The sequence below is a fragment of the Acipenser ruthenus genome, chromosome 2, assembly GCF_902713425.1.
Source record: "Acipenser ruthenus chromosome 2, fAciRut3.2 maternal haplotype, whole genome shotgun sequence".
Taxonomy (NCBI): Eukaryota; Metazoa; Chordata; class Actinopteri; order Acipenseriformes; family Acipenseridae; genus Acipenser; species Acipenser ruthenus.
The window spans coordinates 98607607-98635372 of NC_081190.1; the positions used below are offsets into that span (position 1 = coordinate 98607607).

Genomic DNA, 27766 nt, shown 5'->3' on the forward strand with positions numbered 1-27766 from the left:
ATGGGCACCAGTGAAGTGTCACCTACTTCTCTTTATCCATAAACTAGGTGTGTGTGGCTTCAAGCACGTAGCCTAAACTGCACTCCATCTTCCCAAACAAGTTATACGGTATCATTTAGATTATCGCTCTAAAAGCGATATTATCAGGCACCGTAACAGTAACTGAAATGCAAATGTCTTTTTTCATATCGATATAATTTATTTATTGATACAAACAGTACATATGCAAAAACAGTCTATTTTATATATATATATATATATATATATATATATATATATATATATATATATATATATGTGTGTGTGTGTGTGTGTGTGTGTAATCGGGATATGCAAATGTCAGCATTACAACTTTAGAGCAGAATGGGCTCTAAACGTTAAATTAACATGCGATTGTAAAAGCTGCATTTCCCATTTCATGCAACTAGGTTGTTTACGGGCTACAGGACTCTTACATACAACTTCCTTGGTAGTGATACGAGTCACGCAAGAGGCTTTGTTTCTCAGACTTTAAAGTTAGAAGCAGACACACGCAACCTTTAGGGGTTATCGTCATATAAAGAAAAAAAATAGAACGTATAATTTACAAATTTACGAATATCAAATTTACACATAAAGTGTGAGGCTTTGCATGTATGTGAGAACGTTTAGTACGAGTAGGTTATTTGTTTTGTAAATTCTGTTTTTACTCAATCTTTACAAAATATTCAAATTTGACGTTTTGTAATTATTTTTTTTCATTTCACGTCGATTCACCCCTCATCTGCCCTTTTCCACGTCAAATGTTTCATTGGGAAAATAAGACCACACCCACCTCTTGCCGTCTGTCCAATAGGTGACTACTAGATAACTTTCTGGCCAATGGGTGACTAGGGGGCTAGGTTACACGTGCTGTTGCTAAGGTTCGGCTTCTAAATTGTTACTATCACGGTCCACCCACTCAGAAGACTGATATCAATGTATAAACATTCTATCAACATTCTGCTGTAAGCCTAGTAGCAGTCGTTTGTGATTGGCCAGAACTGGCATTTAAAGATCAGTCTTCTGTCCCAGTCCACTATTGGATTGGGTCTTTGTAGTTGTCAATCTTTAGGTGCATTTTAGTAGAGGTGCAGTTGATATGAACTTGGAAGTTCCACATATTCTGGACTGTGCAGCTCGTATTTATCTCACCGATTTTTTATATTTTTTATAAAAGGATTCCGAAGTGTAAAAATATATATTTTTTAAATAACACGACATCGCCATGGATTCTCTTCTACTTCTTCACGAGGCTGCTGAGTATTTGGAAAGAAGAGACAGAGGTGATTATATCTTGTTATTTTAATTCTTGCAATTCATATAGTCTTACAGTGAATTAATATCAATGCAACGAGTGCATACTTAGAATTATGCAGCTTATTATTTTGTACTAAAATCAAAACATTACGGTGCATAGTATATTAATAATATAATAACAATAACTTGAATGTATAATTTGGTGAAAATATATGCCCCATTGCACAGTACTTTTAATTCTCATCGTGTTCTTTCAAACCTTTATTATTATTATTTATTTCTTAGCAGACCATGACAATAATCCATGCAACGAGATTTATATTGTTGTTTTTTCAAACTGGGTATTTTGTTTAAAAACAATTGCATTATGAATGAGACTAAACAAATGACGAATCTTACTGTATGCGTTAGTGCAACGGAGGACTTGTGTATTACTTGTTATATAAACCGAATTAAGTGCGTAACTAATTAGCTGTTTTATAATTGCACCAGTGATATTTTGTGTACAGTTCCAGCAAATAATCATATGCTCTAATAAATGAACACTGACTCTGTTTACTTTGTTTTTTAGAAGCAGAACATGGTTATGCGTCCGTTTTACCTTACAATAGCGACTTTTCCAGAAAGAGAACGAAAGCTTCAACAGTTTCAAGAAAAACGCAGAATAATCGGTAAATATACGCTGTCATTCTTGACAGAAACGTGTTTCATTTACTCGGCTTGTTAATTCACCTATCTGCTGATGTATTGACGCCATTTTTCCTGCTTTGGGCTTGGCTTCTGTTTTGATCTCGCATAAACACTGCCACGCGTACAACAGTAACATTGCTGTTCAGAATGCACCACTTATTTTGCATCCCCTCTTCTAATACGATATCCCAACATGCATTCACTGAGGTTGATCAATTTTGATGTATTTTCTTGATATTATAAAACGTTGTTTGTACATTTTAGTGTATTATTTGTAATTGCAAAGTTTGTTACCATGCATGAAACTAAAAACAGTAACAGTAAAACGCATATATATTAATATTAGTGTGTGTACATAAATAAATACCAGCATATATTGAGTTGTTTCTTGCACTGCAGTACTACTGGTAATATATTTGACCGGCATGAAAATACTCGATGCATGTATGATATTGTTTAGCAGCTAGTATTTTCATGTAGCAAGCAGTGTATTTGTATGTCATATTTGTGTCGGCTTCTGTTTAGTGCTGAATTCTTCTGCTTTCTGGCTGTCTTCTGACCTGTGAGTGTTCTTGCGCAGACGCTGTGCAATTTGTTTGGCTGACCAGGCAATGCCAGAGTGCTGCCTACGTGCAAGAAGTCTTAAAGAGACAGTCACAGGGTTATGTAACTTGAAGTCTGACAAAACCACTCTTTTATATATTTAAAAAAAAAAAAAACTCTTTGGCTTGCCACATAACAATTATATTTCATGTTCATCCATAATATAGCGAATCTGTGGGAGGAAAATGTACAGATGTGATTCTTTGTAAAACATATGATAGGAGAGATAAGGTGGTATTATAGTATATATTGAAGAAACTATGAACTAGAACATACAGCATGTACTGTATACCAGACAAGAAAACGAACTGTGCATACTGGAGATTTCACAATTGCAATTCCCTGAAGTATTTGCATCATGGTTCTCTGTTGTTGCACTGATGAATTGTCAAGCTGTAGATCCAGTAATTGTGGTTTTTAAATGTCATCAGCCAACAAAGGGAGTGTTGTGTTGCATTTTTCCCCTGTGGAAATACTTGCAGAAATAATTTGCAAATAGTGAGGCATCATTTTTTTTTTTTTTTACATCAGACAACAGCTAACAGTAGTGGGTGTGATTGGATGGTGTGTATGGATGTCCTGTAAGCAGGCTGTAAAATCTGAACTATAATACAGATCTAACTAGATTTTTACATAGCTGCCGTACTATGTTAATTTAGAAAGATGTACTTTGTTATCTAGTTATCAATTCTTATTGAAAAAGCCTGAAGGGGGAAAAAACTGAAGTCAAAAACAACTTTATAGTCTTCTTATGGTCAGAGAAGCAGAACCAATTCTGTTAGTTTGTAAAGTTATAGATTCAGGTACAGCTTGCTCCATTTTTCAATGTTTTTCAATTCCAATTCCTTTGTAAAAATCTATTCCCAATTCCAGATCCAGTTCCCATTCTCCTTTAATCAATTCCAACACATCATTGATCAAAATTGCAATTAGCAGTATTGTGTTAAAATTAGCTTCTCACAGTGGCAACACATTACTTCAATTGAAGTCACAGTTAATCAATTAAATTGTCTATAAATGAAAGCAGTTGAACAATCGCAACAATTATTATGTCTCTAAACTATAATTTCCAATTCCTTCGAAGGAATTGGAATTGGCATTTGATTTTAAAAAAGGAATTGACCCCAACCCTGGTGCTCCTCAAGGACTTTCAAGAATGTTTGTTTCTATTTTGCCAACTTTTTATGTTTTGATTTGGAACATGCAGATATTTCAAAGCCAACAGAAGAAAGGCTGCTGCTGCTGGTTCTCGGAAGCTAAATTACATGTGCTGTAACTCAAACGCCAATTGTTAAGCTACTGCAGCTGCAATCCGACCACGTGAGCCAGTAACATACCAGGGTGACGCATTTCTGCATTGTATTTGATAGATTTGCGTATCCTGGAATTAACGTTAAAAGAAAAAAGAAAAAAACGAAGAACCAAACAATTCTCACCGCAATGAAAGTGGAACCTACAGCAAAGACTGTTTTAACACACTTTACATTTTTCAAGCGAGGTGCATGTGTTTTTATTTCTTATATTGGGTATAAACAGATTCAGAATCCCACTTTCACTTTTACAGTTAGTATTGCTATCTTGTTTACGTGGGTGTGGGGGCACAGGGGTTATTAGTGGTGCCTTTTAAATGTTTTCTGTGGTGTATGATGAACGATAAAAGCACAGAAGAGCAGATTAACATATAGGGAAAGTCATATTAAACATTCACCAGAGGTAGTGTAAGCACCAATTGCACATCATAAAGCACTGTACACCCCCCCCCCCCCCCAAACCATTATGCATGGTTTCTCGTAGTACTCAGATTGGCTGGGGGTGTCTGGCATTGACAATCTAGCTGGTAGTCAACTTCCATTTGCTCAGATTACAGACTCTCTTATTTTTCTCTGGGATTGAATACAGGTTATTGCTGCTTGTAAATGACAGGCTTTTTATTTATTTTTTTTATATATATATATTTTTTTTCCTCCCCACAGGTCATCACATAATGAGCTTGAAAAACACAGGTAAGTGACAGCTGAAAAAAACACTCCACTTAATTTTTTTTTTTTAAAGCCGAACAAACAGTATTTGAAGAACAGTTCCACTGAGGCTTGTTGCCTTATTGTATGGTTTGTGAACCTGTCCTTTCGCTTTAGTGGTCCTTCTGATCTCCGTATGCCCCGCCCCCCCGCCAACAACTTTATCTTTTCTTAACATAAATTAAAATAGCATGCTTGTGACTGTGTGCCAATAATTAAACAGGCAATGCAACACCTGCTGCTGGTGTGAGTAAAACCTGCTTTTAGTAAATAAGCCATTTACTAAAATTGGATGTTGTTAAAGCACACTTTATATATACTTTCACAAAAGCATAGTGTAAAAAAAATGTCATTGTCATATTTGATCTTAGGCTTTAACGAGTAAGAAGCAGGGTTCTAAAAAATACAGCCTTCTAGTCACCACATGGTGCTACACTGTGATTTCTCATTAACATCCTGACAGCGTTTTACACTTATAACTTTAAGTTTCAAAGCACTTTTCAAAATGGCCGCTCTAGTACACTGGGGTTTGAGATCACTGCAGGAAGAGCGATTTAAATAAAATTTTTTAAAAAAACCCAAAAAGAACAGAAGTGCTCTGGCTTTTAAATTCTGTACCACCTCGTGGATCGTTATTGCTGTGTAATCCTTATAATATGCACCAGAGTGGCAATTTTGAAAAGAGCTTTAAAACTGGCTTTAAAGTTTATAAGTGTAAAAAGTTGTCAGGATGTTAATAATATAAAGAAAAATTACAGGCACATTATTTAAACAGTTGTAATTGACATGTAATATGAATATGTATGTAGGCCTTTTAAATATATTGCTGCTATCTTTTTTATTATCAGTCATATTTATTTAACTTATTTGTGGGTGAAAAAAAGCTTAGTGAAGCAGCTGTGAGTCATGTGTCGTCTGCATTCGTTTTTTATGGTGCTTTCAGTTTGTCGGTCACATGGTGGTGAGTTGTTGATGACTTATCTCCAGTGAGAACATGTAAAGGCATCCGGGCCGGATTAAGGTTATGAGGGGCCGAAGGCTAATAGGAGAGAAGGACCTAAGTATGTATTACATGTTGCAAAAAAAAAATTATGAAGTCATCAAACATATTTATTTATTTACCTATATAAAATTAACTCAAGGTAAATTCATCAAACATAAATCACTCACTACACTCATTTCTTCAAACAAGCACATTTTTTCCCCTAGCTTTAGCTGTGGCAAATTCATGAGTGATGTCATCGTAATTCAAAGACCTCACAATTTCATTCTCAATGCGCAAGAGAGACAAAGCACTGAGATGCTCTTGATGGTCGATCGGAGGACATTTTTGTAAATTATAAATATCGTAAAATATTAAACTTTACAAGACCTACAACTTTTGTTCATAGCATTTTCCAGTGATTTAGTTTGAAACGGCTTGAAAAATGGGTTGCTGCCGCAGAGACAGTGTTCAACTAGTGAAGGCTGAAGATAAGTGAGTAGTTTGCTAACTGACCACGAGGGTGCTACAATTCATGTTGCTAATGTCATCAATTTGTACAAAGCAATATCTAATGAGACAAAAAAAATTCAGATGGCCGCGTTACCGTCACTCAGCTGTTACTTCAATACGGAATGGAGGGCCTAAAGGAGGGCCTACAATATATGACGGGCCTAAGGCTATAGTCCTTGAAATGGAAGTAAGCTGTCACACACATAGCGCACACCATTGTGTGTTTGATCATTTTTCTCCACACACTATGTTGTGTGTTTGATCATTTTTCTCCAGTAGGCTTCCACCCTGAAATTAAACTGCATGTGACTTCATTTAAGGTAGCTTAGACAATGCCTTGGAAACAGAACATAAGCTGATGGCTGATTAAACTCTCTTGCCAGGTGTACATAGTAAAAAAACAAAACAAAGCAAAAAAAATTAAATATTTCAGAAGGTGGCAGATATTTATTTATTTATTTATTTTTTGCATGAGTTCTGACTGTCACCCGAATTTAATTTCTTTAAATAATGCTTTATTTCTGGAGCTGGCTCCTACAGTTTGATTGTTTTTTATTAAGAGTTATCATGTATTAATATGACTCCTAAGAGAACCCCTTTCTTTGCATACAGTAGGCCTGTTTCTAAATTAGCTGTGCTAGCATCCATTTGAATCTGAATATTTCAATACATTAGGCTTGATTGCATTACTGAGAATAAGACAGAGATAATCAAACCGCACCAAGAGCAGTTAGATATTATGAGAGGGGTCTGTTTGACTTGATTAAAAGGCCTGACGGACTAAAAGGTTGCTCTTTGGTCTTCTACCCAGACTATGAGGCTACAGTTGGATGTCTCCTAAGTATTATTGGTATCCACTATTTGTATTAGTAACAGCTGCCTCTTTAGAACACACATGACTGTATTATGCAACATGTCCTAGCTACATCCTTATATAGAGGCATTTGTGTATTGTTTTACGGATTATTGTTTTACATTTTTACCAGTAACTTCCCTTTAGATGTTTCCCTGATTGATTGATTGATTGATTGATTGATTGCCAGCCCGACAGTACATCCCTGCCAATTGCTCCTGCTGTTCCTCTAGCTCTCCTGCATTTTTGTTTCTTTTGTAATTTAGGAGATTTCGTTTATCAGTGGGGCTGGGATAAATATTGACCATTTATTGATGGCCTTTCAGAAATCCACTAACCAGTCTGCACACACAGTGACCTGCAGGTGTCAAGTCTGGCTTCAGGCTGGTCAGTAATCTACAGCCCTGGGTGGGGGTCTAGACTTGGCCTAACCTCTCATTGACAGGCCAGACCTGCAGGCCATACGTCAGGGTTAAAGTTTTACTTCAGGGAGCTCTAAATTACTCTTAGGAAGACACCATGTGCAACACCACTGGGTTTAAACATGGACTGAACCTACTGACCTGACCAGCCTTAGACCTTAATTTAGTCTCTTTAAAAACATCTGGATTCTTGTTTTAAGGAAGAGGCCCCAAGCCAACTATGACAAGCGGAAATAACTGATATTTTTTTTAGAGGGAGATGCAAGTAGAATTTTTTTGTGCGTTGGGTAGAGGAATAATCACATTTTTTTTCTCCAAAAAAGCTTTGAGCAGGTGGCAGAAAAACATTTAGATAAAGAGTTTCACACAGTTTTTGAAAGATGCCTCGCCCAGTCCACTGCTGATCTTTCATTGATTACCTACTGGATAAGATAAAAGTAAAATAGAGACTATTTCACACAGGGATGGTATAACAATTGCTACTGTAACATGTTGCAAACTTAGTAAAAAGTGCAAGTACATTCCCACACACTCTGGCTTTCCCTTATAAAAGTTTCCCATAGTAAAAGCATAGCAAAGTGTAATAAAGCACAGTGAAAGTAGTAAAGCATAAACATGGGAAAAGCATGATAAAACTGCAAAAATACTGTGGTAAACATTTATAAGGGTCGTCCCAGTGGGAAAAAAAAAAAATTGGTTGCAGCATCGCATGAACTTTCCTTTGTTCTGCTTTGCTGCATTCTGTTTGTATTTAAAATAGAAGCGCCGTTGAGTGAGTGTTTTCTTGTCACGTTTCACCAGCGTGTTCTGGAGACCACATCGTTTTCCACAGAGCCTGATTGGTGACTCGGCAAGAATAATAATACAAAACATGTACAGGCATGTTCAAGAGCTGCTTCCAATCAATCTGTTTGCTTATTACTGTGTCCTATTGAGTCATATTGCTAATTGGTGGAGCATTTCTGGTCAATGAGGTTGTGTAGTATAATTTTCTGCACATTTTCTGTAAATAGCTGCATATTTATGTAGCTTACTATCCATATAAAACCCACAGCCAGTCATGTTTAGATGTGTCAAACTTTTGGATTGAATCATTTTTGCATATTATTTTATTTATTTACTTGCTTATTTTGGAACAAAAATGTTTAATTGCTTTCAATATAGGCTATAATATAAGTATAATGACTCACAAATCAACATGTTTTAATTATGTTAAGGGTTTTCATATTTTTCAACCGGTTTCTGTCTAAGAAAATGTTTTACATCAAGCAGATGCGTTTTTTCAAGTAGTTACTAAATTGCCTTGAAATGCACAGCAGTTGAGTTACAAACACAACCTTTGGTTTGGGTCACTTTTGCATGACATCACTTTTGCATCATATTGATGGGATCCTACTTCTGTCTGTTGTATTTATAGTCTACTTAAAAAAAAGAAAAATGTATGACTGTTGTAATATAGTCTACAGAAGATGTTTGCTTGCCTTTTAAGAAATAGTTTTGCATCTAGTTCTTATTTGCACCTTTCACCACTCCTTCATTGGTCTTTATCTGTTCCCCTCGTGTACTGTAGTGCTGCAGCTATCTTTCCCAACTCCCTGGCTGTCAGGCTTGTGTGCGCAATGAAATTCATGTTCCCCAGCACGCTCCACAAACACTGGAGTAAATGGTTTCCAGTAGTGGGTGAGTGGGCGCTGCCAAGGTCTACACGCAGTGACTCGTGCACTTCCGGAGGTACACATCAGCTGGGTTTCATTAACAGCTTGATTGGAGGGTGCTGATAGGCTCTTATTACACAAAGGTTTAAAATGGATATGTCAGAAACTGAAAGAAAGTTGTTTTTGTAACCCAGGTGCAGTCGTTGAGTTGTTGCATACCTTTATTGATTGATTGATTGATTGATTGATGGATTTGTCTATTTTGCTTACTTTGCACTTTCCATCCAAAAAACAATACAGGAAGCAAAATGTGTGTGTGTGTGTGTGTGTATATATACAGTATATACAGTGCCTTGCATAAGTATTCACCCCCCTTGGACTTTTCCACATTTTGTAGTGTTACAACCTGGAATTAAAATGGATTTCATTGGGATTTTTACCATTTGATTTACACAACATACTTAACATTTTGAAGGTGCAAAATATTTTTTATTGTCACACAAAAGTTAATTAAACAAAAAAAAAAAAGGCATTTGTTGGTTGCATAAGTATTCACCCCCCTGAGTCAATACTTGGTAGAAGCACCTTTGGCAGCAATTACAGCTGTGAGTCTTTTTGGGTAAGTCTCTACCAGCTTTGCACATCTGAATCCTGCAATTTTTGCCCATTCTTCTTGGCAAAATTGCTCAAGCTCTGTCAAGTTGGATGGGGACCGTTGGTGAACAGCAATTTTCAAGTCTTGCCACAGATTCTCAATCGGATTGAGGTCTGGGCTTTGACTGGGCCATTCTAAGACATTCAGGTCCTTGTTTTTATACCACTCCAGTGTAGCTTTGGCTGTGTGTTTAGGGTCATTGTCCTGCTGGAAGGTGAACCTCCGCCCCAGTCCCAGGTCTCTTGCAGACTGAAACAGGTTTTCCTCTAGGATTTCCCTGTATTTGGCTCCATCCATCTTGCCCTTAATCCTGACCAGTTTCCCAGTCCCTGCCGATGAAAAGCATCCCCATAACATGATGCTGCCACCACCATGCTTCACCGTGGGAATGGTGTTCTCAGGGTGATGAGCAGTGTTGGCTTTGCGCCACACATAGCGTTTTGCGCTTAGGCCAAAAAGTTCTATTTTGGTCTCATCAGACCAGAGAACCTTTTTCCACATGTTTGCTGTGTCTCCCACATGCCTTTTGGCAAAATCCAAATGGGATTTGATGTGGGTTTTTTCAGCAATGGCTTTCTTCTCACCACTCTTCCATAAAGCCCAGCTTTGTGGAGCGTCCGGGTTATAGTTGTCCCATGGACGGTTTCTCCCATCTCAGCTGTGGATCTCTCCAGCTCCTTTAGAGTTACCATTGGCCTCTTGGTTGCTTCTCTGACTAATGCCCTCCTTACCTGGTCACTGAGTTTTGGTGGACGGCCTTCTCTAGGCAGAGTCACGGTTGTGCCATATTCTTTCCATTTTTTAATAATGGATTTAACGGTGCTCCGGGGGATGTTCAAAGTTTGGGATATTTTTTTATAACCCAACCCTGATTGGTGCTTCTCCAGAACTTTTTTTTGATAGCTCCTTGGTCTTCATGATGCTGTTTGTTTAGATATGCTCTCTAACAAACTCTGGGGCCTTCCAGAAACATCTGAGATCATGTGACACTTTAATTGCACACAGGTGGACTCCATTCAACTAATTATGTGACTTCTGAAGGCAATTGGTTGCACCAGAGCTTATTTAGGGGTGTCACAGCAAAGGGGGTGAATACTTATGCAATCAAGACTTTTCAGTTTTTTATTTGTAAATAATTTTGAAAACTATGTAGATTTTTTTCCCCACTTCGACATTATGGACTATTTTGTATAGATCAGTGACAAAAAATCCTAATTAAATCCATTCTAACTCGAGGTTGTAACACTACAAAATGTTGAAAAGTCCAAGGGGGGTGAATACTTATGCAAGGCACTGTATGTGTGTGTATATATAGATAGATAGATAGATAGATTTTTTTTTTTTTTTTTTTTTCTTTCCAGGGTATTGAGTATCATAGAATGTTGTTGTGTGGCTGCAGTTAAACGTGGGTTCCCCGAGTACATTTTCAGTCCATGATCCGCGCACAGTCTTCACTGTACCCTTAGACCCGACTGTAAAACTGACCCTGACAGGATTTAGTGTGCACTGCATTTTATTATCGCGTCGTTTTAGACCGCAATGTGGTGAATCGGTGCAAGGCAAAACGCGTTATGATAATTATTTCTAATATTTATCAACTGTGTAATTTATGGCGAACATTGACATGGTTTTTTGCCTTAATTCATGTGCAGCAATGTTCGTTTAGAATATTTCAGATAGTTTCTCCACCACACTAAAGAAAATTATTATTACTTCATAATAATGATAACACTATGTAACACAATTTTTGTTCCTGGGTAGTAAGTGTTATTTCCTAATTGCTTATGCCTCAAAAGTATAGAAAATGGCTATTATTCCCCACAAACTTTGCTTTTGTGACCAGGACAGTGATATTTTGAAATTTACCTATTTCCAATGAGAAAACGGGCGAATTTGTGTCTTCGTTCACATAAAGTCAGAAAAAAACATATGAATCCAAATTAACATGTATTTGTACTAAAATAATACAAAAATGACTACAAAAGATTTAGAAGTGAGTAGTTGAGTAGATTTACGATTATACTGTAAATCACTTTCACGAATCAGCCCCGAAATGTAGTCTCCCATCATGTTCTTGTTATACTGTCCTTGGTAGCGGCGTTCAAAGTCCAGTATATCCTGGTGGAAGCGCTCGCCTTGCTCCTCCGAGTACGCTCCCATGTTCTCCTTGAATTTATCAAGATGAGCATCAAGGATATGGACTTTGAGGGACATCCTACAGCCCATTGTGCCGTAGTTCTTCACCAGAGTCTCAACCAGCTCCACATAGTTTTTGGCCTTGTGATTGCCCAGGAAGCCCCGAACCACTGCGACAAAGCTGTTCCAAGCCGCTTTCTCCTTATTAGTGAGCTTCTTGGGGAATTCATTGCACTCCAGGATCTTCTTTATCTGTGGTCCGACGAAGACACCGGCTTTGACCTTTGCCTCAGACAGCTTAGGGAAGAAGTCTTGAAGGTACTTGAAGGCTGCCGACTCCTTATCTAGAGCTCTGACAAATTGTTTCATAAGGCCCAATTTGATGTGCAGTGGTGGCATCAGTACCTTCCGGGGGTCCCAGCCGTACTCATCATACTTCAGGGCGTCCAGCAAGGTCTTGATGCTGTTGTAATCCTCTTTGAGGTGCACCGAGTGAGCCAGGGGAAGAGACGGGTACTTGTTACCATTATGGAGCAGCACGGCTTTGAGGCTCCTGGATGAGCTGTCAGTGAAGGACAGTATAACGCGAGAGACTACATTTGGGAGACTACATCTGGGGCTGATTCGTGAAAGTGATTTACAGCATAATCGTAAATCTCGAAAAACTACTTGCTTCTAAATCTTTTGTAGTCATTTTTCTATTACTTTAGTATAAATACATGTTAATTTGGATTCATATGTTTTTTTCTGACTTTATGTGAATGAAAAGACACAAATTTGCCCGTTTTCTCTTTGGAAATAGGTAAATTTCAAAATATCACTGTCCTGGTCACAAAAGCAAAGTTTGTGGGGAATAATAGCCATTTTCTATACTTTTGAGGCATAAGAAATTAGGAAATAACACTTAACGCAGAATAGCAATAACGCAGAATTTCACCCCTGTTTGTGTGTGTGTATATGTGTGTAATATATATATATATGCGCACAATATACTGAAACTTCTGTTTCAGTCGCAACAGCATTAGCCCATGGTCCTTTAACATCATGGCTGTGTTGTGTTACATATTTTGAAACCCGAATCTTACTGTAACCTGTTAAGGCCAAATGTTTATTCTGAACTGGTGGCTTACCACAGGCAACATGAGTGAAATGTGCAAGTGTCTGCAGTACACCGGTTGACACTGCATTGTCAGTGTTATGTGCTCTGCTCTGTTGCAGACTGCTGACATTTCATATATGCTTGTAGGTGGGTTCCATGTCATCGTGAAAGTGTTTATTGTTTTTTTTTTTTGTTTGTTTGTTTTAATATAATCTTCTGGTTTTAAATTCATAGTTTCAAATGTTTTTTTCTGCAAATGGCACCGTTAAAATTGCAGAAATTGGAACATTACTTGAATGAATTTTGTGGAACATTGTCCTCCCACGGAAATGAGTGTTTCCTGGTTGTAGCCTGTGCATTCTGCCAATTTCTTTAAAGGAATTGAATTAATTGCTACTAAGCAGTGTAGAAGTATGTTAATAATTATTTTGAGTACTCAACCAAATGTACTGCTTAACATACTGTGGGGTAAGTAGTGGTGTACAGTTAAGCATGACGACTCCTGTGTGAGAAAATTGAACATATTAGAAATGGAGAACCTCTTGTGGTCAAATGCTTTCAAACACGTCAGATGAGTTGACAGAATATGACATTTACGCAAGGCCTGTTGCAACCACCACTCCCATTGCTTTTTGCACGAGAAACCTTTTTACTTGCCTCCCAGAATGACAGTGAGGCATAACGACCTAAAAATTATTGAATATACTACTGAATGTGCATGATGCAAACTAATGTTAATTGAGTACAATCAATTGAGCCTGGACCCCGCTCCGAGTACTGAGTACTGATCAGAATGTGCACCATACTAAAAATGCCTTGTTTAGTTTTCTGTGTTGATATTCAACTGAATGATATGCCTTTGAATTAAAAATACAGAGACTGCTGTAAATGTTTTGCACACTCGTCAAAGATGATCCTTGAATTCTGGTTTCTACAGCAGCTATCGGAATGCATTTCATTGGGGTAGCATAGTTCCGATTATACGTCAATAATGAAATGACTGTAACAGACTGGAAAGCAATGGGTAGCTGGAGGCACAGAGTGGTATTTTTATCTGAGTACTGTTGTAAAAGCAGTCGTCAGTGGTTGTTTTTGCAGATATTCTCTGCGTGGGAGGTTTCACTTTCTGTTTCTTCCTGGGCTCGCTGTGTGCTACTCGCAGACAACCTGTCCAAGTTCATGTATCATGAAACGGTATAGGAACAAGAAACCCAAGGCTTTGCTGCAGAAACCCAAGACTTTGTAAAAAAAAAAAAAAAAAAAAAGGAGGGCAAGAAATGCCGACTCCCGTGGTTTATCTGCTTAGGAAATCTACAATAAGATGTTTTTAAATAGAAAATATTTTGATAGTATTGAGACCATAGAAAACGTGAGAGAACCCACAATGCATTGCACGACACCGCTGCCTGAGCTGATTTCCGTTTCTGCAGGGTGCTAGTGGAGACTTTTATACTGACTAATGATTTATACAAATTAATTATTGAGAAATAAAAGTTTTAGTACTGTTGCAATGCCCCCCCCCCCCCATGTAAATGAAACCTATGATCAAAACTAATCTAATAAACAGTATCAACCTTCAAATCTATCAATTTATGACATTCCAGACCTTTGGACCCTGTCATTTTACGATCACCTGCCCATTAAGTAAGAATGTCTTCTGGCTGGAAAAGTGGCAGGTCCCACATAAAGGCAGCAACAAAAAGGAGGGATAATAGTGAGAAAACATTCAATATCCTGTACAGAGAGACATCCAGGGTCTGAGACAGCCTGCCAAGTGGAAATGTAATATCTTGAAACATGCAAACAATTCTCGGGGAAATGAAAGGTAGTCAAAATAGCAGGTGAGTCTGTGGAAGTTGAGCTGTAATAGAAGTCTTAAAGCAACAGCCAGGGATACTCCTCCCTGCGAATGTGTTGAAGTGGTACTAAAAATAAAGATTCAATATGAGTGTTTGTTACAATGAATCAATCTGTCCCCCAGGACCCCCTTGTAAGCAAGACATATCGTCTCAAAGGGTCTGATGAAAAAAATGTAAATAAACAAGCCAAAGCACCAATTAAGTGAAACCACTTTCTTTGTGTTTTTAGCGAAGTTTCTCATATTGGCAGAAAAACTTGTAGCATTATTAGTCAAATGGCATGGCTATAACTTTGGTGGGTTTTAGAAAAGCACCAAACAAAACAGCCCGGCTCTTCCTGTGACACATTTACATGCTGAACGCCTGCTATGAAAATATAGAGCATCTGTTTTTTGGATGACATCATTTCCTTAGTAACTGCTGTCTTATTTATTATGTTTTTTAAATGATGCACTACACAGGCTTGCTTGTTTTGTAAACTGCACCCTTGTCAACAGTCAGCTTTGAAAACAAAGAAGGCCCGACCAGATTTTTACATTTGTCACTGTTTTTACAGCATTTTACAAAAGTTCTAGAAATGTTTTGGTTCATTGTGAACATTTGAAAATGTTGCCATTGTGGTGACATTCCACCAGTGGAGCTGGTCTAGACTGCCATTGGGCTGCCTTGGACAGCACCTTTGCATTGCCATGTATTGCTTACCCAGGGGTGGCCAAAGCTGGCCCTTCCACTCCTGGTCTTTGTTCCATCCCTGTTCTAAATTGTTTAATTGAACCAACTAAACCTCCATCCAGACCGATAAATAATTCATTATATAACTTTACCTGTTAAACGTGGAGTTGAATGGCCCTCCAGGACTGTGATTTGACACCCTTGGCTTAACCTAATGGTTATAAACTTTCTTGAAAAAAAAACAAACCAACAAATTCTAAAACAGTTTTGTGGCCTTGGACCCTGTATTTCCAAAAGGCGATTAGGAACTGTACATGTTAATGCCTGTAACTGATTACTGTGCTTTTAAAAATTATTATTATTCTCCTGGACCTAGATTTATTTTTCAAATGATACATTTTAAATATTGTATCATTGGTTGGGGGGGTTGGGTTGGGTTGGGTTGGGTTGGGTTGGAGGGGGGGGGGGGGGGCGGGTGGAGTAGGACAGACTGACGACTGAAAAATGTAATTACAGGAGCAGATTAAAAGCATTATGTACGAGTGATTTCTGAACCCAGAGAAGATCACAAGCTTCAGTGCCTGTTTCCAGCCCTCCAGAGTTTGATTTTTGTTTCAGCTTTCTTTTTGTGAGTGCTGTCACTAGTATTTTCCATTCAGGCGCTGAACTAGAATCATTTGGCTCTTTTAAAAAAAAAAAAAAAAAAAAAAAATTGTGTTTCCATGCCAACATTTCCTTAATTTGTCCAGAAGTACAGGTGGAAATAGTAAAAAAAAAAAAAAAAAAGAAGGTTGTATATTTAAGAAATGCCCAGGGTTTCCTGTTACACTCTGACCATTTTTAAAATCCTGCCAAGCTCTGTCCCTACAGCTGCTGAGACTCCTTCAATCCAAGCCTGTTTTGAATCACTTCTTTTATAACAGCACAAAATAAAACTGGTTTACTTTTTTATTTATTTATTTTTTCTTTCTTGCTGCTTCCCTTGGCCTGCGACCGACTCATTCATGGGGCTTGTGAAGCAAACAGGTCCAGACAAGCACCAGCCTTGCTTATTAAAAACCATGTTAACATATTTCAATTCAGTCTAAACATTGAAAAACGTACATATTTGGGGGCCAGTTTTGTTAAAGTCTTTAGAACAAAATGCAATTTACACCAAAAGAAGATATTACTATAAATGTTACAAAACTAGTAAAATGCAATTCACAAGGGTAATTTAATACCTTGGAAGGAAAAAAGGTTGTTAAACAGTTACATTTTTTCTGAAAAACAAAATCATGCAAATTGCATGACCAATCATAAAAGCTGTCCTTTGATCTTGATGTTTGGGGGAGGTGGGGCTTGGCTGGGGGTTGGGACTGAGTTATAGGGTTCTGTAAGCTGAATAGTAGCGTCCTTGTTTAGAATTAATTCTAAACTTTAATTCGTGAATACAGCAGCATATTGCATGGTGTGCAGCCGAAACAGAAAATGATTAACAGGAGATATGAATAGCGAGCGCGCCAGCTTTCTGTAACAGCTGAGCTTGTCTCCCCATGCTGAATGCAGGCTGCGTGGAGACATAGGGTCGCACTCACAGAGCTATCCGGGCTGAGATCGGAGCCAAGGCTGCAGTGACAAGCTGGAGATAAGAGCTACCCGACAGCGAAGGGACAGCAACGATAACACTGTCAGGAGGAGAGGAACTGAAACTTGGCTCACAGCGGCAGTAGCACATTGTGTTTCAATGCATCCTTTTTAAAGGCTGCAAACGGACAAGCCTAATGTATTTTTAAGGTGTCCGTATGACTCCATGTTTAAGATTACACACTTCCCAGAATGCTTTGCTATGCGAGTTAAAAAGCCTGAACTGTCCCGGTGAACATTATTAAATACACAGGGTGCCCATATGACTCTAAAGTAAAATGGCATCTGATTTTACAGTAAAGTGTATTTTTACATTTTAATAGCAGCTCAGCAGTTTGAGCCCTGGGTGAAGAGGTGCAGCTGGCCTAGAGAGCGGATGTTTAGTCCAGCCAAGCCCATGTCTGTGGCAAACAGCAGTTACAGCCTGAATATATGGGATGCAATTTTAATTTCTGGAGAGGGGGCCAGAATGACCAATTAACTAAATAGTGAGTTGAAAATAGTTTACAAAGCTAGCAATCTTTCAGCTTGCTCGTTGTTGTGACAACAAATATGGTTTGTATATCATCTTGTTTTTATTATTGTATTGCAATCACAGTGGCAACAGGGAAACATATTTGGAAATATATTAAATAATATAATCTATTAACATTTGTCCTGGCGTCACCCTGCGGTAGAACTGGGCAGAGCCTGGAAATGTCACATTTCAATTGAGTCACGTTTGAAGAATGTTGAATTAAGGGACTTTAGGGATGCATCGCTTTTGACAGGCCCCCTTATTCACTAGCATTATGGGACATATTTTCAAAGGTTTTCTCTGGTATAGAATTAACTCTTTTTTTTTTGTAAGGGAAAGAATAACAAAAACACCCAAGTGAAATTCTAAGAAAAACAAAATTTCAGTTAATTGATCAACGCAGGCTATTTATTCCTCGTCTTCGCACTCTGTTGCAGAAGAACCCTTATGTCTGGGGAAACATGGTGGTACACATTGCATAGCACACTCATCTTTAACCACCTGTTAATCAGACTTTACGAAAAACAAATATTTTGGTACTAACTTTATAAAATGCTCTGCTGCTGCATTAAGTATTTATATGGATCTTTAAACCAGAGAGAAATGTATGAGAAAATCGAGCTGAGCTAGTAGGATGGGGACAGGGATGGGGGAAGGGGGAGGGGGGTTGTTCACCCTGGGAGGTCCTGTTCAGAGATTTCTCTATTTTTCTGTCCACCCCACACCACCCTTCTCATGGTATTTCTCATTATAAATCTCTGGCCCTATCTGTACATCCAAACAGATGTCCTAAAGCTGTTGCATGGGCAGGTTTTTAAGACGGGAGGGATTCAGTGTGTTTTTGTCTCAATGCTGAGCCTCAGTGGTTCTCCAGCTCCTCCCTGCCTGTCTCACTTTAGTGTTGAGAAGCTGTACCGAGCGCTTCTGCATTTTCTCTGTTGCAGACGTGCCAAACTGCGGCTCTATCTCGAGCAGCTGAAACAGCTGGTGCCCCTGGGGCCGGACAGCACCAGACATACCACTCTGAGTCTACTGAAACGAGCCAGGATGCACATCAAGGTAAATGAAGACGCCCAAAACTGCCACTGAATGGCGGGGTGGTGTGGGGGAAACACCTGATCGAATAAACATAGTGCTTCTTAGTCCTGAGGGGCCATTCCTACTTTTTTATTACATTGGATAAGACCTCAGTATCAGACTACTGGCAAGCCCAAAGCTTTTTAATAATCATACTTCTGTGTATTAGTATAGACTGAAACTATACAAGTGGATCAGCCATTAGTATGATATTGATGACATGTCAGTCAAACAAACCCTCTGACCTTTTATGGACCCTAAATAACTATCACAGTATGTGTGTGTGGGTGGGTGGGTGTGTGTGTGTGTGTGTGTGTGTGTGTGTATATATATATATATATACACACACATATATAAATATGATAAGGTATTTTGGGTGCTATTTTTGATTTTTTGATTGAAGAAACTGGAGGAACAATACAATGAAGATATTTTGTCCAAGTGTATAAAACGGCAGTCAAAAGAAGTTTTATTTTTATTTATGTGTACAATTTTTTGTTACAGAATCGACAGCACAAAGTCATGTCCATCTTTAGATGACATTATCTAAATTACATTTTCTATCCACCTTTACTGTTCCTTCTTGATTTACTTACTTACTGTATTGAGGATGTACAGATGTGGAAGTACAAGGCATGTAAATGCATTAAAAACGTGCTTTTCTTTCTGTAATCTATATGAGTCTCAGGATCTGTTCTGCGTCTGCTTAGGGTGTCAGTCTGGTCCGCGGCTTCCCCTTAGAAAAGCTCCACCATAGTAAAAGCACTGTAATAAACCAGGGTAAAGCATAGCTGTGGTCTCTGCATAATACAAGCATGGGAAAAGCATGGTCAAACTGCAACAATACTGTGGTAAACTTTTATAAGGGTCTCCCCAGTGCTGGCATGTTATAGAGCAGGTTCCTACTTGCAGCTCTTTCAGTACATTTCAAACCAGGACCTTGTTGAAGCCAGGATCCTAATTACTTAACTGTATGCATGGGTTCAATTAAAATATTTAAAGACAATTTTGGAACAAGGCTATGCAATAGATAGAATGGGTTGAAAGAGTCACAAGTGATTACCGCTGTAGAGAGGATGTAGTTCCCTGGTGCACTTCGGTAGTCATTCTATTATTATTATTATTATTATTATTATTATTATTATTATTATTTATTTCTTAGCAGACGATGTTACAATGCTACAATTCTTACAATTCTAGCCCGGCTATACCCTTTATTACTTAATTGAACCAATCACATCTCTGTCCAAGTATTAATATTAATTATTGAATTGATAGCTCATTAAACCTGATGAGGACCGGAGTTGTGTACCCCTGGTGCAGTTCGATTTCAGAATACTTTCCTCAAAGATATTTTTATTGGTGGCCAACAAGAGCCAAGGGGAATAAGTGTAAAAAAAATGAACAGATTCTATCTTGTTCCCTTGCTGTTTTCACTTAAGGAGGCTGTGTGGTCCAGTGGTTAAAGAAATGGGCTTGTAACCAGGAGGTCCCCGGTTCAAATCCCACCTCAGCCACTGACTCACTGTGTGACCCTGAGCAAGTCACTTAACCTCCTTGTGCTCCATCTTTCGGGTGAGACGTAGTTGTAAGTGACTCTGCAGCTGATGCAAAGTTCACACACCCTAGTCTCTGTAAGTCGCCTTGGATAAAGGCGTCTGCTAAATATACAAATAATAAAAAAAATAATAAAATAAATACAATAAACAAAACAGCATGAGATTATTACAGTTGGGCTCTTAGCCCTTTTCACAGCACACTTTTGTTTTATTATTAATCCACAACCTTGGTCTACAGAACACTGCTGTCAAACCTAGCCTCATAGGAACAGAAAAATATACTTCCCTTAATTTTACCATAATAAAAGCATATCAAAGTGTAATAAAGCATAGGTACGCATTGAAAGCCCAGAGAGGAATGGTGAAGCATATTAAAAAAAAAAAACATGGCAAACTACTGTAAATGCAAAATATAACCAAAGGGTGACTGCAAAATTACTGTGGAAATTTACTGTGAAACTTTTTTTATAATAGTTTATTTATTTTATAGCCAGTGCTTGAAGCAGTATTCCAATGTAGTGAATACAGCCCGGCCTTGCTAAAAACCTAGCCAGCTGATTCAGACCAGTTTAACACCAGCTGGTGGTCACTGGAATCTATGACCAGGATTGCCAGCATTTTCCAAAGCATACTGACAGATTGATGTAGGTCTCAGAACCAGAAAGAGTGGATCATTCCCTATTTTTTTGGAGCTGTGCATTGGGCATAAACTTCCTTAAAGCATTAAATCATGCCTAAATGGTATGCTGTGTGACTTCCATTCTTCAAACTTCAGTTTAAAGTTAAAAAAAGATTGTACTTATTTCTTTATTTATTTCATTAATAATACCATACCAATGCCCAAATCATTTTACAGCTATATAAAAAATTAATGTTATTATAAAATTATTAGATTCAGTATTTCTTATGTTTTTATTCTGTGCTTTTTTTCCCCAAAAGTAAAGGATGAACGCATAACCTTTTGTTGTTGTTTTGTGCGGAGTTGGTATTAGAACATGATGTGAGAATGTGTGATGCAAGGGGCTCTTTATCAGCGAGGCTCTGCTGTAGAAGCGAAACCCCACAAGGGTTCAGACCGTCCAACATGTTCTTGAATACCCTCCAAGTCGGCCTAATCAGTCTGCAGCAGGCGCTACCTGTCATATTGAAGAACATTCCTATTCAGGCTGATTGCCTAACATTATACTAAAACTGCAGTCAGAAAAACTGAGTAAATGCTTGGTTAATCACATATTTTCTGCAAGCCTAGTGCAGACCGATAACACAGCAGATCTGCACTTGGAACTTAGGCTGCAAAGCATAAATAAAGCCTTTGTGTATACCGTTTGACAGGGTTCAGGATCTATCCTAATAAATAGAAGTGTGATCGTTTAAAAGGCTTGCAAGTATGTTCAGCACTTGCCCAATGTAACAAAGGTTCCACACAAATTACACTTTTTTATTTTTTTAAATTATATTTGTGGTGGTCAGTTTTTTAGTTACTAAAACCTTAAGACCAAATACATTTGTTAACCGTTTATTTATTTTATATTGTTTAAACCTTTACCTGATGTTAAACACAGCTGCATTCCCACAGAAATACATTGTTATTTTCAAGGTCTCCAAAAGAGATGGACTGCAATCTGAGCTTTTTTTTTAGTTGTTTTGTTAGTTTTCTACTAATTCCTTGCATTTGAGATGTATTAAAACACGGGACACTTTTGCTTTGCTGCATACTGGCCTTGATGACTCAATAACCTCTTTTTCTCCCCCACAGAAATTGGAAGAGCAGGACCGAAAGGCTTTAAACATGAAGGAGCAGCTTCAGCGAGAACACCGCTACCTCAAGCGTAGACTGGAGCAGCTCTCTGTACAGGGCCTGGAGAGAATTCGCATGGACAGCATGGGATCAACCATCTCCACCGACTCTGAGCAGGGTAAAGACGCCTTGCTGTTCCTTAAAAGCCTTGTTGGTCAGTGTGGAAGGCCTCGAAATGACACACAGAGTTCAGGTATTCAGGTGAAATAGCAAACTAAGTTTATTTACAAAGAAACAAACAAAAATACTGGTCAAAATTAAATGGGTACTGCATCTTTAAACACAGACGTCTATTTACAAATTATTTACACAGGTCCCAGGCAGAAACGCACATATGTAATAAAGAGTATTTGAAATGATTTTTGTTCGATCACCTGGACTCTGACAATTATCCCTTTACCTGGGATTGGAACCAGGTGCACCTCGTTCCCCTCCCCCAGCCTCCTAGCAGGCTGACGCCTATGGAATGTTAACCCCATGGCTGCCAGAGCCTGATAGACAGGTTCCTCCTGTTCCCCCTGCTGGTGGAAGGTGGAGTTTCCAGTGCAGGAATTCCATCTGTCACAGTCAGTTTTCATACTCATTTTATTTCATGCCGTTTTATTTTTTAATTGCGCCCTTACATGGTTTTGCACTGAGCATACAAGTTGCTAAAATAATGGAAGCTGCTAATATACCTGTATCATTAAACAACATTAATGATACAGATATGGGAAATGTATGGGAAACCCATGTTCCTTGTGAAATCCCCCCCAGTCTGTCTATAAAAAACCCAGTGCTGAAATTAATAACAAAAATGCACAGTTCATTTTAATATATAAGCCGCCTCCCAACAGCACCACCTTGGATTTTGACCATTAAAATGGTGGCGTTCGCCCATTCTTGTCTTGACCGAAATCTACTTATCTACTCAAATGTCGGAGAACTAAAAAGCGTTGTGCCTGCTCTTGTTTGTTTATAGATGTGGATATTGAGGGGATGGAGTTCACGCCAGGGGAGATGGACAGCTTAGGCAGCATCAGTGACGGCGATGACCACTACAGTGTCCAGAGCAGCTCGAGCGACGCCAGCTTCTCACATTCCTGCAGGCTACAGGCCAGGCCCTCATAGTACGGCTGGACCGAACTCCCCAGCACAGGACCTCCAAACTGAAGACGCTTACACAGCAACACCGCAAACAGCAACAACAAAAAAATTATAATTATATTCCAGAGGTGTCAATTGCCACTCTTCCAGGAAACCAACCCCAACCACAGATACTCTAAAAAGTTAGATTTCCTTTCCCACAGTCCTCTCTGCTTTGTGACCACAGAATCAGATAGAAGAGCAATGTATGGTTTTAGTGGTGAGGATTGTGGTCTGGTGTACAGTTTTGACTTGGTAATATATCATGTGAAAAAAAGGAAAACTGCTGTGCACCAAGCAGTGCAAAATCAGAAAGAAATTGGTAATGTAGGTACACAAAAATGTGAATAATTGATTCTGATATAATAGATTTTTTTTTTTATCAATTCAAATTTGTGTGTACCTACACAACCTTTTTCTCTTTGATTTTATGGACTTACTTACTATCGAAACACAAAAAATGCTGCACCAGCATGTAGAGCATTTAGAGCATTTTCCAGCACAAGGGATTTCATGATTGACCTGTCCCTGGATATCCTGTACTGTTCATGTACTGTAACCCACATCCCTGGGATTGTAAAATGCTTTAAAAAAGGCTGTGATATGTTCTGGTGGGGAATTCTGTCTCAGCTGTTATATGATCCCCCAGGGTCCGCAGAGTACATCTTCTTTGTATCCCACCCCTCTGGGATCGTCTTCATACTGCAGCTTGGGCAGTGTGTTTTTTACGTTCACAGCAGTCGACATTGGAAATGTGTCTCTCTCTCTCCCTCTGCAATATTAAGGTTCTGTGGAGGCAGGATGCATTTATACCCTCTCCGTCCTAAAGAAAAAGGGACTTAGACGTACACACACAGATGGAATCATGTCTTAATAATAATAATAATAATAATAATAATAATAATTGATGTCCCACTAATGATTACCACTTGCTTTGGTCATGAAAAGCACTCAATATTAACATACAATGTATAGAATAGTACTAAAAAGTTACTGAAATGCAGAGCAAATCTTTTTCAAGCTCAAAACTGTACAGAAAAAATGATTAGCCTTTAACAGAGGCTTAATCTTAATCTTAAATCTTGATCATTTTTTGATTATTTAATTGTTTTCTTGCATTTTAGAGTGGGTGTAGTTGTACCAGCAGTTTATATGACTTTGTGAGGTTCATTCATGCTGAGTAAGACGGGAGAATCTGGGCCCCTCCAAGATGGAGGAGGGGTAGGTGCATTTTTATTTCGTTTTTTCTAATTTGCTTTCCTCCATACACAGTAACTGCATTTTTCAAAAAGCAAACGCATTTGCTTAAACAATATTTGCATAGTTTTAACTCTCACTCTCTTTGCAGTCTCTGGGTATTACATATATGTTTAGCAGTACAGTATAGGCATATAGTAAAAAAACAAATGTGTGTGGGGGGAGTGTGAGCGCTCTTTTGCACACCACATTCAGTATTCACATGGGAGCATTTTCATTTTAAGATTGTAGCAAAACAACTAAAACTACTACTGCTACTAAACATGTGTTTTTGTGCAGCATAAGCTTGGTTCAGTCATTAGAGTATGGCCTATAATGGACCAGTCTTTTGAGAAAGGTCTCCATTTTTTTTAAATAAAATAATTATACAAAATTAAATGCTAGAAAACACTTTTAGACATGGGGTTTTTTTTATTTTAAGCAAGTGTAGTCTGTTTCCTGTATGAAAGTTTGTATTATATTTTCCTAAATGTTCTCCAAAAATCAGACTTGTATAGGGGAGGGTGGGGATGATAAAGACCCAGACCTAGAACCAGAGTCTCAGGGACTCTTTGCCATTGTTATATTGTGCCTTGGTGTTAATGGAAGCCCTTCTTTTTGTTCAATAAGGCAGCTACACTCCGTTTTAACGAACAGGCTTTATCAAGACACCTGTATCGTAATTTTCACGTAGGTTTAACACCATTTAAAATATCCTGCCTGTACAGATTCAGTCTTGGAGAGAAAAAAAAAAAACTAGATCAGCTAAAAAAGGTGCAATAAAAGTGAGTTGAATTGGTAAAGGGCAGCAGTGTGGAGTATTGGTTAGGGCACTGGACTCTTGACCGGAGGGCCGTGGGTTCAATCCCAGGTGAAGTACACTGTAGGTGTAGATTACAGCAGTGTAATAACTTATCACTGCAGTTAAAACTGAGTTGGCTTCTCATGTGGGCCGTGGGAAATGTTAGCAGCTTTTTCAAGAGGCCCTTGCACTAGCCAGTAAATACCAGATTATGATCTGTCTTGAATTGCTGTAGGGTTTGCAGTGAATATCCTTGCAGTATGATTGCTGCAGTCTTCAGGGTGCAGGTGATTCTGATCGGGTCTGGCTGTAGAACAGAGTTTAGCTGCCTTCCCTTCTACCCTGCGGCCCAAGGTGCCCTCATTGGTGGTTGTGTAACACCAAACGAATGGTATCGTAATGGCAGCTTGAAGTCCTTGTTTTGCATTGTCGCCTACCACTTGAATAACTTTTTGTTTGTTTTCTTACGTTTATGATACTCCTCTTGTCTGTTTTAATAGGGAGGGGGGAGGGGGAGTAAAATAAAAACAATGGCAGCTGAAAAAAAAAACCTTTTTTTTTTCTTTCTGTGAAGCATGTTCCAGTATTGTATGAATGTAAACCGCATACAAAAATAAAACCCTCTCTTTTATTTTTTTAGAGAGGAAGACTCAGCAATATTAAGATTATAGTGTTTTTGGCTGACAGGTTGTGGAACTGTTTTAGCTCCTTATATTGAAGAGTTGACACTGTTGTCAAGTAAAGCAACATGACTGTTAATCTGAGCAAATGCCAATTTTCTTTACTTTAGTTCATTTATTTGTCTAATGAACCTGGGTGATTTGTAAATCGAAAAAAAAAAACTCTTGCACAGAACCTCCCACCTTTGACAAAAGAAAATCTTATTAAAAAGTAGGTAGGTTGGCTTTTGCTTTTTTAATAAGCTGATTTACTTGGGTTTGAGAAAACTGGTTGGTTGGGGGGGGGGGGGGGGGGTACCATAATGAAAGTTAGTCTGTAAAGTTCCCTTATTGTCATCCAGTACAATAATGTTTCAGTCCGATCCCCTTGAAACTTTGCTATCTTATATTTGAAATGTCCTACAACATTTAAAAAAAAAATCTATGTTGCTTCATCCCTGGAAAAATTGAAATTGAAAATGACCTTTTTAACACTATTTGACACTTTTCTGAATAACACCAAGGCTAAGAATATCAGCGAGTAGGTAAGAAGGGTAAGGAGTAAGGAAGGGAGAACATGGTAAATCAGAAGTTAAAGGGACAGTATACTGCAGGGTTCCCTATCCTGGTCTTGGGGGACCCCTGTGTGTGCTGGTTAATTCCAACTCAGTTCTCAATTACTTAATCAAACCCTTAATTGAACTAATAATGTGCTTAATTAGACCTAAAAAGTGTTCAAGTTACTTATACAATTGTATAGTTAACCAATCTACAACTGTTTAAAAGCTGAAAACAATTTAAAAGGTCTAATGAAGGTAATTAAGGGTTCAACTAAGTAATTGAGAACTCAGTTGGATTGAAAACACAGGGGTCCCCCTGGCCCAGGATTGGGAACCCTGGTATACCGTATAGTAAAGAAATTTTAAAAAGGCACCTACTTTTTCTCTCTCTTTTCCCCCCTCTCAATAAATAAAATAAGTATAAAGGTATAAAGTGCTTAATGCACATAACTGCGCTCCTGCCAGAATGTTATTTACCCTGGCATCCTGCTCTATATCCAAAACATTATTTCAAATAATTAGCTGTACACTGGTCCTTTTATTAATTCTGCTTATCGCTTTCTAGTAAAGTTTCTGCTGTGCAGGTTGATTTGACTCTCATAATGCAGTTTAATGTTGAAGGAGGTTCAGGCCCACTGGAGTTGGGTGGCCACTGACCTGAGATTATCTGTGTTGTGGTGGTGGGTGGTGTGAGAGAGGAGGGAGGGAGGAGGGAGGGAGGAGGGAGGGGGAGGGACGAGGGACGAGGGAGAGGGAGAGGCGGGGGAGGGGGAGGATGGGTTGTAAGAGATCTTGGCGATTTTTGCCTGACGAACACTGGGAGGGTGGGTTCTGTGCCAGAGACCTGTGAATATGTATCTTTTTAGTAAAGGAAAGCTTCATGGATCTTAAGATGTATAATATTGTATAAGTTCATTTGTACACACATACATAACTGGTGCTCAATACAAGCAATATGTAGCACACTAAAGGTATTGTGCTGTATCATTCTTTCATTGTAATATAAATAAAGTTTTATACAACAGCGTGTTGCATCTTCCCCCCCATTAAAATTCCCATTTAAAACCAGTGGGGGCACTACATCTACAGAGTCACGTTTACTGTTTAATTTAGTCAAATTTATATTCAGCAACAGCTGGAAAAGGGAGCCACTTTATAGGGAGACTGGCCCAGCTGGGTAAAAGCCTGAAGGAAGACCATGACAGCTCAACATGCCTTTAGAGAGTTTCAAATACAGTACGAATGCATCCTGGTACCTTTGCTCTAGGTCACATGGTAGGAGCACACTAGAGGAAGGCGTTTCAGGGGACAGGTAATGGTTACACTCTGGTGTACCAGCTGAACATATTTGGGAGCCCAGAGATTAGACTTG

At 38.5% G+C, this 27766-nt stretch overlaps 1 protein-coding gene across 3 annotated transcripts; it reads left to right on the forward strand.

Annotated features, from left to right (window-relative positions):
- Positions 1–938: 938 nt before the first annotated feature.
- On the forward strand, positions 939–27418 carry LOC117409404 (max dimerization protein 4-like). Of its 3 annotated transcripts, none has more exons than XM_034015399.3 (6): positions 939–1304; positions 1850–1949; positions 4545–4574; positions 18523–18637; positions 21971–22205; positions 22974–27418. In XM_034015399.3, exons 1-6 carry the CDS (start codon positions 1247–1249, stop codon positions 23120–23122), a joined length of 687 nt encoding a protein of 228 aa, XP_033871290.1. In that variant the 5' UTR covers positions 939–1246; the 3' UTR covers positions 23123–27418. The 3 variants fall into 3 exon arrangements, with proteins under 3 accessions (XP_033871290.1, XP_058860515.1, XP_033871291.1); XM_034015400.3 differs by having other exon boundaries at positions 941–1304; positions 21971–22130; XM_059004532.1 differs by lacking the exon at positions 4545–4574.
- The last annotated feature ends 348 nt before the right edge of the window (positions 27419–27766 follow it).